Source organism: Lepus europaeus, chromosome 5 (genome assembly GCF_033115175.1).
Source record: "Lepus europaeus isolate LE1 chromosome 5, mLepTim1.pri, whole genome shotgun sequence".
NCBI classification, from domain to species: Eukaryota; Metazoa; Chordata; class Mammalia; order Lagomorpha; family Leporidae; genus Lepus; species Lepus europaeus.
Genome location: NC_084831.1, coordinates 345,648 through 356,558, shown reverse-complemented (window position 1 = coordinate 356,558; position 10,911 = coordinate 345,648). Strand labels below are relative to the sequence as shown.

Genomic DNA, 10,911 nt, shown 5'->3' with positions numbered 1-10,911 from the left:
CAGCAGAGCCAGCACCACCCCCAGCAGGGGCCCTGCACCTCAGCCACGGGGCTCACAGGGGTCGTGGTGCCATGCCAGCGCCTGCTGACCGGGGAAGTCCCGCCGTCCTGGGAGAAAGGCACGGTCAGCAGTGTGGTCTGGGAGCAAGCCCTCAATCGGGCTCCTCCGTGTCCAGGACGGCTGCGACCCCAGCCCTGGAGGGCTCCCTTGGGGTGTGGTGGGGCTGGAAGCGACAGTGGGAGTCGGAGGTGCCGGCTTCAGCCGTGGGGTAAGTAGAGGTCACGGTTCTCGCCCCTCCCTGGGCCGTGCCGTGGCCGCCAGTTCCCTCCTGGGGCAGGTTCCAGGGGCCAGAGGCATCGAGGCTCTGCCCACACCTGTCCCTGTGCCAGGGGAACACAAGGCACTTGTTCCCTGGAGAGCTCTGGAGTCTGGCACAGCAGGCACGCGCTGTCACGGTGAGTTCACTGCCACGGGCAGTCAGTGGACACGAGAGGTCCTCCTACAGGGCCGAGTCCCTCTCCCACCCAGGGTCCCCACCTCCAGGGCGTATCGGGAAGCAGAAGTCGGTTTTGCTCACCTGTCCCTTCTCCCAGCCCCATCCCGCGGGCCGTGCTCCTGGGTATCGGGCGCTCTTTACTGTCCCCGTGCAAACGTCTCCTGCACTGCACCCAGTGGCTCTGGCCTCGGAGGCTGCTCCTGGACACCCCGCATCCACGTCCCAGGGAGCTGGGCTGCAGACCCAGGTCACCATACGCACCCCCCCGGGGGGGCTGGAGAGCCGCCCCTCCCGCTGGTGGGTGAGTGCGGGGCCCCAAGGGCAGGACGAGGCAGCAGCCTCCTCTTGGGGACTCCCAGTGGCCAGGATCCCCAGGGCGCTGCCCACCTGGCCTCCTGCACAGTGGGCAGCCCTCCTGTCTGGGCTGGCAAGGTGTGGTATGTGTGAGCCCCACAAGTGTCACCTCTGCCCAATGTCCTGGACCGAAAGGACCCAGTGTTGGGGACAGGGGCTGTGGCATGAGGGGGTCACGGGGAGACCCCGACCCGCCTGCACCCCAGGACCTGTGCTGCTCAGCCCTCAGCCAGACAACCCCCTCCCTGGCAGAGACCCATGGACGGCTGGCCCGGCCGCACCGTCCAGGGAAGAGGTGAAGCCAGAGCCTCTGCTGGAGGGGAGGGGCGGCAGGAGTTTGTCCGTTCCAGCCTGCTCCACTCCGGGCCGGGGGCTCTTCCGGGCCCAGGGAGCCCCTTCAGCGGTCAGGATGGGAGTCCCGCTGGGCACTCTGGTAGCCAGGCCCATGCCCAGCGGCAGAGGAACCTCTCCTCTCCAGGCCCTTCTCAGCCCAGTGACCGCCCAGTGGGGCAGGGTGGCGACCTCTGCAAGCCCCAGGCCCGTGGCCCCAGCCAGGGGCCTTGAGGACCTCAGGTCCCAGGCCAGCTGCACAGGTCGCAGGGGTCTTGAGCCCCCCAGCCACCTGCTGGCCATAGAGAGTGTGGGCACATGGCCCAGCTCCCAGGGTTGGGGGAGCATGGAGAGGAAACTCAAATCCTCCCCCCCAGCAGTGGCCCCCCCACAACCCTTCCGCTCAGTCTCCAGCCGTGGTCACCCATCAACAAATACTGGGCTGCATCTGACAGCTGTGGTGGCCACGCAGGCTGAGGAGGGGAGCCGTGGGACCGCGCAGGCTGAGGGGGGGCGCCGTGTGGCCCCGAGGCCCCCTGGACCACGCAGGCTGAGGGGGGACGCCGTGGGACCACGCAGGCTGAGGAGGGGCGCCGTGTGGCCCCGAGGCCCCCTGGACCACGCAGGCTGGGGGGGGGGTGCCGTGTGGCCCCGAGGCCCCCCTGGGCCCCCAGCTCCTGGGTCAGCAGAAGGCCAGAAGGCCTGGACAGGCGACGGGCAGGAGGCTGGCCACAGACAAGCAGTGCCTCCAGACAGCAGAGCCAGGCTCCCAGGAGGGCACAGCCCCCTGCACACACCACCCCCTGCATTAGATCTGGTCCAGACCGGCCGGAGAGCAGGAAGGCGAATGAGGAGACCACCTGTCTGGTTCGCTGTATTTGAAGGTCTGGGTGTTAGTGGGGGAGGCAGGGTGAGCACGGAGTGGTTGCCGGTGGTCCTGGCACAGTGAGGCCAAGCCGACACGGCCACAGGGCCAGGTTCTCCCCGGCCCCTGCAGGTCACAGGGTGGGGGGGACAGGGGGTCTCCCTGCCAGCGCTGACTTCTGAGCACGGCAGGGGCAAACGGGCCCCAAGTCCCCAGCATGCACTGCCCTTCCAGCTGCTGGGGCACCCTGGTGACCACCCCTCTGCTGGGCCATGGGGGGGGGGTGATCCTCCCCTCCCCCCACCCACTTTCCATCATCACCCAGGACCCTAGTGGTCAGACCAAGCTCCCTGCAACCCAGGCTGGCTCCTCACACCGCGCGAAGTGCAGGCTCTGGTCGTGGGCTCCAGGCGGTACTGTCCACGCTCCCGGCTGGCCCCAGGGCCGCGGTCCACCTCCGGGCGAAACGCGGTCCGTTGGACGCCACCGCGCGCCCAGCCCTGGGCCGGGAACAGGCGCTGGCATACGACCTCGTCCCAGGCGGCAGGCGTTCCTCACAACAGGCTGGGGCAGAGCCCTCCGGCCCGCCGGCTCACGGCCCGCGGAGCCCAGCGGCGGGCAGCGCGGGGCGCGGGGCGCGGCTGCGGGCGCCGTCGGGCGTGCAGGCCTTGGCCGACAGCGCCCTCTCGCGGCCGGAGCGGAAGGCCGCGGTCACGGTCACCAGGTAGGCGGTGCCCGGCGCCAGGCCCTGCAGCGTGGTGCTGTTGCGGCCGGCGGGCACGTCCACGCGCTGCGCCGCGCCGCCCCGCAGCGGCCCGAGCTGCACGTGGTAGCCGAGCGCGGCGGCCGGGCCCAGCGCCGGGGCCCAGCTGACGCGGAGGCTGCGCGGCCTGGCGTGCGAGATGACGATGCGCTGCGGCCCGGCCTCCTCTGCGGGGAGCGGGGCAGAGGGGGGGAGAGGACGCCGTGAGCCCCGCGCCGCGCCCCAGCCCGCGCCGCCCAGCCCCGGCGCGCCCGGCCCACCTGGCAGCGTGCGGACCCGCAGCTGCTGCGGCCTCGAGGGGCCCGCGCTAGACTCCGGCAGCAGCGTCACGGTATAGTCCGTGTCGGGCTCCAGGCCGGCCCAGGACCAGCCCGTGGCGTTCCCGGGCAGCTGCAGGCGTCTGGCGGCCTCAGGGCCGGCGCTGGGCACCACTTCCAGCACGTAGTAGCCGGAGTCAGCGGTCAGCAGGGGCGGCCAGGCCAGGCGGAAGCCGCTGGACGAGACCTCGGAGGCACGAAGCTGCTGCGGCTGCATTGCCTCTGCGAGTGGAGCCGGGGGTCAGCGAAGGGCGGCCAGAGGTCGCCCCTGGCCCCTGATGGACACCTGGCCAGGCCGAGCAGACGCCACGGAGCCAGGGAGGGCACAGAGGGGTGCGGCCCCCACAGCTCTCCTGCCTGCTTCAGCCCGCACACAGCTGCGGGGGCAGGGACAGCGGTCACTCCACACCGGGCCAGTGGCCAGGGTGGCATCTGCAGCAGAGGAGCAGCCTCCAGGCCCGAGTGACCAGCACAGGGTCTGTGGTCAGCACAGGGGAGGCCGGGCGACCCCAGGAGGGTCCCACGTGGTGCTGCAGCGGGACCTCTGACCTCCGTGCTTGGTGCTGGGCTCCCAGCCAGGCACCCACTCCCCACCCACCCGCATCAGGCCCCGCTGTTCCGCACTACAGCCTCCAGGTCCTGTGTGGTCCTGCGGGCGGCCCTTTCTCTTCCTGTCCCCTCCAGCTCGGCTGCTGGTCCAGTGTCCCCGGGGACGTCCTGCCCTGCCACCCTCCCCAGGCCACGGTGGCTCTGTGTGGATGATTAACCCACAGGTGGATACTCGCGAGGAGCCCCGGAGTGGCTTTGTCCGTGGGCACCGCTGGCCAAGCCAGCGAGCAGGCCCTTTCTTTCCTGCCCAGTGGGCGGCAGGCCCTGACCTTCCTCTGTCCAGGCGTGGTGGCCTGTGGGTCATCCGGCCCCTGGACACACTGGAGGACGTGGTACAGAGCCCTGGACTGGCAACCTCCTTCCTGGTTCTCTCCCCTCCCCCACAGTCCACTGGACACAGCCCCACACCCACCCTGCTGGGCCGGTCAGCAGGGAGGAACCCGGCAGCCTGCCCGCTGTCCCTCCCCAGCTGGAGGGCGTCCCGTGGGGGCTCCCCTCTGCAGCCCCTCCCCCGCTCACCGAGAATGGAGCCCCGCAGCTCCTGAGCGATGAGGTGCAGGTCGTCCACGTCCACAAAACGCAGGTGCCGCTCGGCTGGGGCCGAGGCGGCGGCCGACAGCTCCAGGAGGTGGCCGCGGCCGGTGCTGACGATGAAGATGGTGACGCCCCGGTCCTTGAGCTCCTGCATGGCGGGCACCACGGGGTCGCTGGAGCCGCCGTCCGTCACCCACACCAGCACCTTGGGCACCCCTGGCCGGGCACCGGCCCCCTCTGCAAACAGCTGCTCCTGGGCGTAGGCCAGCGCCAGACCGGTGTTGGTGTCCCCCATGCGCTGGACCGCGGCGCGGATGGCGTCCCGGATGGCCTGGCCTGAGCTGTGCTGGCCAAAGGGGAACTCCGTGTGTGGCCGGCTGCCCACGTGGACCAGGCTGGCACGCAGGGCCCCGGGGCCCAGAGGTAGCAGAGCTGCCAGCTGTCCCACAAACTCCCGGACACGAGAGAACTCGTAGTGAGACACACTGGCCGAGCTGTCCAACAGAAACAGCAGGTCCCCCAGGGGGGCTGAGGAGGGGGCGCCTGGGGGAGAGGACCAGGGTTCAGTCCCAGGTGGTGGCCCCGAGACAGCCCCTCGCCAGGCCTCGGGAGCACCCCAGGGGGTGGTGGGGAGCATTCTGAACCCAGAGTGCCCTGTGCACGCTGGCCGCGTGGCCTGAACCCCTGGGCGGGAAGGCCGACCCCTCCCAGCCTCCACACCCTCCCAGGGACCTCCCAGGGACTGCGCCCAGGTGGCCTGGCGTGGGCCCCGGGACGGCCCAGAGATGGCCTCACAGTCTCAGTGTAGGCCTGGGGCGCGCTGGCCGGGTTGGGGCCGTGACCCCATTCACAGAGGTCTCCATCCGGACCCAGACCGCAGGAGACCCCCTGCGGCACAGGGCGCGGCCCGGTTTTGCACGCGGTTGGCCCCCGCCTTCCCGCCGCCGCTCTCCCCAGGCAGGGAAGCAGGCACGGCACGCCGTGGGGGGCGGGGCGCACGTGGCCACGCGCCCAGTCCTGCCCGCTGGCGTCCACGCCCGGCTCCCACGCCCGGCTCCCGCAGCGCCCGCGCCCGCGGGGAAGCGGCGACGGCGCCGCGCGGGTGCCGCCCGCGCACTCACCGCGCTCCGCGCCGCTCCGCGCCAGCGCCAGCCGCAGGCTCAGGGCCAGGCCCAGCGCCGTCCAGGGCAGCATCGCGCGCGACGGCCAAGGCACGCTCGGCCGCTCGCCGCTCGCTCACTCCCGGGCTGCGGGACGTGCGGCCGCGCGCCGGGCCGGCCCCGCCCCCGGAGGCCCCGCCCCGCCGGGAGCCCCGCCCCCGGAGGCCCCGCCCCGCCCGGCGCGCTGGGCCGCGCGGGCGACACCGGCTGCGTGCCTGGGCGGGCCGCCCGCCGTCGCCTGTGACCCCCGGCCCGAGAGCACCCCCGAGGGTGGCACCAAGGACCGCGCCCCCCGAGCGCAGGCCCTGGCCTCACCTTGGAGGGCTGGGTTTTGGGAGGGGAGGGCCGGGACACGCGCCCCAGGGACTGGCCAGCAGGGGTTGCTAGGGTCTTCGGGAAGGCGACGCCTCAGCCTCCTCTCTGGGCTGTTAGCGGGAGAGCCACGGCCACGGGAGATGCTTGCCCTGTCCAGTGTGACCGCTGGGCCGGCTCTGGCACCGTGCCGCGCCCGCAGTGAGAGGCCCAAGCGGAGGGAGACCCCCGTGAGCGTGAGCGGGGAGCTGGGCCCCGGGGCCTTGGCTGGGGGACGCAGGTTCCCTGCCCTCGCGGAGCCCCTCCTCCCTCGGCCCTGGGCGGGGGGCGTGCCCAGGACGTCCTCTCCGCGGGGGTGTTCCGGGGGGAGGCGGATGGGTCTCCGTGGGCTTCCTTCCTCCTATTCTGGCAGGTGAGACGAGGCCTGGGAAGGCAGGAGCGAGACTTTGCCTAAAAAAGGCTGGACGAGCCGCGCAGGAACAGGCCAGGCTGTGTCCCCGCCGTCCCCGCCCCCTTTGCCGGGAATCTTGGCAGCCTGGTGCTGGCTGCTCGCCACAGACCTCAGGCCTTGCTGGCTGGGACCAGAAACTGCCTGGTGCTTCCTCCTGGGTGCTGCAGGGGGAGAGATGGGCGTGGACCCCAGGGGGCCTCACCTGGCTACCTGGCTCCCAGCACCACCACCGCCCCCCCCCCCCCCCGCATGCAAAGGCCGCTGTGCCATTGGGGAGTGAGTGAGGGGCTGTGGACAAGTTGGCCGCAGGCAGGGGCAACTCGCCCAGGTAGGCCGGTCATCCTCCCTGAGCAGGGGGCAGGGCCGGGGACCCCCCCGCCCCCCCTCGCCGCTGTACAGTGCGCATACCCCTGCCCGTCATGCAGCCCGCTGGGCTGAGGGAGTTTCCGTCTTCCGTCCCTCCTGGAAAAAGTGAGTGGGTCTTCTCGTCCGTGATGCAAGCCCTGGAGGAAGCAGCCGCAGCCCAGCCGCAGCCCAGCCGCAGCCCAGCCGCAGCCCAGCCTCCGGCGGCGGTGGGAGTAGGCACAGGAGGCTCAGCCTCCAGCCAGCCCTGGCTGAGCCGGCACCTGCCCCACTCTGGCTGAGCTCTGTGGCCCCCTGTGGGAACCCCGCCCTTCCCCTCTGCTCCCTCCCCCACACAGCCGAGCCCCCAGCCCCTGCTCCGGTGGCACAGGTCTCTCATCCCCACACCGGGAGGGTGGACGGAGACAGACGGAGTCCAGGGATGGTGGGGTCAGCCAGGGGTGCCGAGATCTAGGCCAGGGCTCAGCTTGAGCCGGACGCCACAGGAAGCACAAGCGTAATGGCCCGGAAGCCACCACTCTGGGGGCAGAGTGGGCGTGGGCAAGGACGGTCAGGCCAGATGGCCGGGGTGGGGGGGCTGGGCCGAGGCCCCTCCCCCAGGCCCAGCTCCCACCCGACCTGTCTCTGGACACACGTGGCTGAAGTCCGCCTTGGCCAAGGTCCAGGGAATCCCGGTGCCTCACCACCCTGACTGTCCCTGCTGCCAGGTGAGAGGCCCCCACACCCAGGGACTCTGCTGCCTGCTGGGCCCAGCCCCCACCCAGGGTCCCTGGGGAACACTCCCTCCTGCACACATTCCAGGCTTCTGCCGAGAAAAAGGGCCTTTTGTCCCCAGCCAGCTGTGGTCATGTTTGACCCCAGGGAAAAGGGCAACTCCTGGGGCCTCTGACCCCACCCCTGACCTCAGCTGGGGGAGGGGGCTGGGCCGCACCCATGCCTGTTTCTCAAGTTGTTTGTATCTCACACATGGACCCAGGGTCACAAACAGGAAGTGGGGGTGGCTGACGAGGACAGGGAATGGGGTGAGCTCAGCCCTGCGGCCCTGCCCTGTGGGGTGGTGGTGGTGTCCAAGTGTCAGTGGGGGTGGGGCAGGGTGTCCAAGAGTACCCCATGCCCTGGGGCTGGTGCTGAACACAGGTCTGAGCCTTGGCTGCTCGGCTGCCCCTGACCTGGACAGAGCTCCTGGCTCCTGGCTGCCGCCCGGCCCAGCCACCACTGTCACTGTCATTCGGGGAGTGAACCAGCAGAGAGAAGCGCTCTCTCTCTCTCTCTCTCTCTCTCTCTCTCTCTGTCTTTCAGATAAATATATGAATCTTAAACAAAAACCGAAGCCGTGCCAGGGCTTGAGGTCCAGGGTCCTAGCTCACATCCCAGGAGCCTGAGCTGCGCCCTCTGGCCCTAACCACCTCCCCCACCCCCCGGCCCCGGCCAGTGACAGCTGGGGTGGCTGGGGAGACATTGGCAGGTGGGCCGCCTGACATGGGATGGAAGCCTCCCCATCTGCCTTCAGCCACCGCTGTGCCAGCCCCCACACTGGGCACCACACTGGCACTGGGCTGACCCCCACCCCACCCCCGGCACCGCTGGGACAGGCAGGGAAGCCGTGTTAGCAATGACCCAGGCCTGCCTGTGCTCCGTGTGCAACCCGGAGCCTGCCAGGAGGAAGAGCCTTGTGGGCCGAGGGGCAGCGCACACGGCGGGGGTGGGGCAGGGTGGGGGAGGGCGGGACTCTGTGAGTGTACAGACGTGTACGGACGTGTACGGACGGGCAGAGCAGAGGCAGGTGGAGCTGATGCCAGACCTCAGCGTCGGCAGTCCCAGAGGTGGGAGCCCTAGGGTGACAGGAGCCGGAATGTTCCGGCCTGTGCAGCCGACTGAATAGGCCCCCCCGAGCTGGGTCTCTGGCGCCGGCTCCCTGGTTGGGTGCCCAGCTCGGGGCCAGGAGCTTGGATGATGAAGGAGGCTGCAGGGAAGGGACAGATCCCCAGAGCTGGGGGCCCAGGGTGGGGCTCTGATGGGCAGAGGAGCAGTGTGCACGGCGGGGGTGGGGCAGGTGTGTGGGCAGGGCAGGGGCCCCCGGGGGGAGGGGCCTTAGCTCCCTCCCCCAATCGGTGTCTGCCCCACACGAGACCCAGTCCTCTTGCCTGGGCTGGGGTAGGGCCAGGAGCAGGGGCAGCCAAGTGCACAGGGCCCCTCCCGGCTGCTCTGCCCAGCAGGTGGGGCTGCGGATGCCTGGTGAGCAAACACCTGGGCCAGTCCCACCTGTGGGTGTGAGGGGGAGCAGGCGAGAGGACACGCACACGCATGCACATTTATGTGTAAACGCATACGTGTGTGCACACATGTACACATGCATGCACAAACACACGTGCACACATATGCGCCCCCTCATAGAGGGCAGGGGCCCTGCACCCTGAGCCACACACATGTATGTGTAAACACATATGTGTGGGCACACATGTACACATGCGTGCATAAATACACGTGCACACACTTGCATTCCCTCAGAGGGCAGGGGCCCTGCACCCTGAGCCCAGGGGGGAGCAGGCGAGAGGACACACGTGCACACACACGTGTACACCCACACACGTGTGCATGCACACGCCAGGCTCCTCTCACCCCCAGCTTCCCTGCCCCCCTCCCAGGAGCCGTCTGGATGGTGACAGGGAAGGAAGCCCACTTAGGAGCCCTGGGGGGCCTTGAGTGGAAGGAAGGGCCGGGACCCTCCTGTCTGCTGGCCCACGTCCTGTCTCTGGCCCTCTGGAGGTCAGCGCCGGCCCCTGGCGTGCAGGCTCTGCTCCCCTGACTTCCCTCTTCCTGCCCCCCCCAGCAGTCACTGAGCCCTGAGCTCTTCTGTGGACCTCCCACAAGCGCCCACTGTGTCCTGTGTGATCTGGTCGCCCCACTGCCCAGCCTGGGACACCTGGGGCTGGAGGGAGCCAGTGCGGGCCCTCAGGGCAGGACTCGGAAGCTGGGAAACACCTTTCGGAAGTGGGCCGCCTCCGGCAGCTGCCCTGGACAGACAGCGCTCCCTGCCTGGCCACGGGGCCTCCCACCCCGCCCCCGCAAGCCCAGCTGTTGTTTTGATGAGCCCGGGGCCAGGCAGCTCCTCAGCCAGGGCCTCCCAGGAGAGTCCGTCTCAGCCCCGGGCGCGGGGGAAGGGGAAGGCCGCCTGGCGCGGGGGAAGCCATCCTTGGCAGCTTGGCCACTGGCCCGGCTCCTGTCTGACCAGGAAAGGCATCAAAGCTGGACACAAATGGAGGTTGGAAAACCCCAGGACTCCCGCTGGCCCCTACGCAGCCCTACACCAGTCTCTGCTTGAGACCACAGGCTGGGCCTGACCCTGGTCCACCCAGGCTGGGCCTGACCCTGGTCCACCCAGGCTGGCCTGACCCTGGTCCACCCAGGCTGGCCTGACCCTGGTCCACCCAGGCTGGGCCTGACCCTGGTCCACCCAGGCTGGGCCTGACCCTGGTCCACCCAGGCTGGCCTGACCCTGGTCCACCCAGGCTGGCAGGATGGTTTCCGGGCCCTTTAAGAGGCCTTTCAGCTAAACTGGGTTCTGGGCGAATCACAATAATCACATTTAATACACTGCTGGGCTTACAGGAAGACAAAGATCGCCAGGTCACCCCCAAATCAAACATGAAAAACACACACAGAGACCTGGGGGAGAAGGGGAGCAGGTGCCTGGCACGGGAGGGGCGAGCCCGAGCACTGTGCCCCGGGGGGCTGAAGGCAGGGGGCTCCTGAGGTGCTGGGGAGGGGGCTCACCCCCCGAGGGAAGTGTCCCCCGGGAGGGACCTCAGGACTGTCCCCACAGCCCGCAGAGGCAGCGCACGTGGCAGTCAGAAACGACCGGTAACAGATTCCGCGCCCAAGGACAAGGACACTGGCATGATCCAGTACAGAATATAAAACAAGTCCAAGAACCCGTGGAAGCGGTGCTTGGATCTTCCCGTGTCTCCCACAGCGTTCTAAGGACCCTCAGAACCCAAAAGGCGGGCAGGTGCCAAGAGACCGTCAAAAGTGATCAAATAAATCTGAAAAGCAATGAAATACGACTTTCTAAATTTAATTTTTTAGGAATTTATTCGTTCATCTAAAAGGCAAAGAGCATCAGGCAGAGACACCCATCTGCTGGTTCACCCCACCCATGCCTGCAGGAGCCCGGGCTGGCCAGGCTGAGGCCAGGAGCCTGGACCTCCATCCGGGTCTCCCACGCGGTGGCCGGAGCCAAGCACTTGGGCCACCCTTGGATGCTTTCCCAGGCCATGGGCAGGGAGCTGGACCGGAAGTGAAGGGGCCAGAGCTGCAACTGGCGCTCAGGTGGGCTCACCCGGCCTGCCACGCTGCG

At 69.3% G+C, this 10,911-nt stretch overlaps 1 protein-coding gene across 1 annotated transcript; it reads right to left on the bottom strand.

Moving 5' to 3' along the window:
- Positions 1–2,028: 2,028 nt before the first annotated feature.
- Positions 2,029–5,470, bottom strand: VWA1 (von Willebrand factor A domain containing 1). The gene is made up of 4 exons (XM_062190280.1): positions 5,390–5,470; positions 4,254–4,811; positions 3,069–3,347; positions 2,029–2,975 (listed from the first exon to the last, which is right to left on the bottom strand). The coding sequence occupies exons 1-4, from the start codon at positions 5,460–5,462 to the stop codon at positions 2,638–2,640; spliced, it is 1,248 nt and encodes a 415-aa protein (XP_062046264.1). The 5' UTR covers positions 5,463–5,470; the 3' UTR covers positions 2,029–2,637.
- Positions 5,471–10,911: the final 5,441 nt, after the last annotated feature.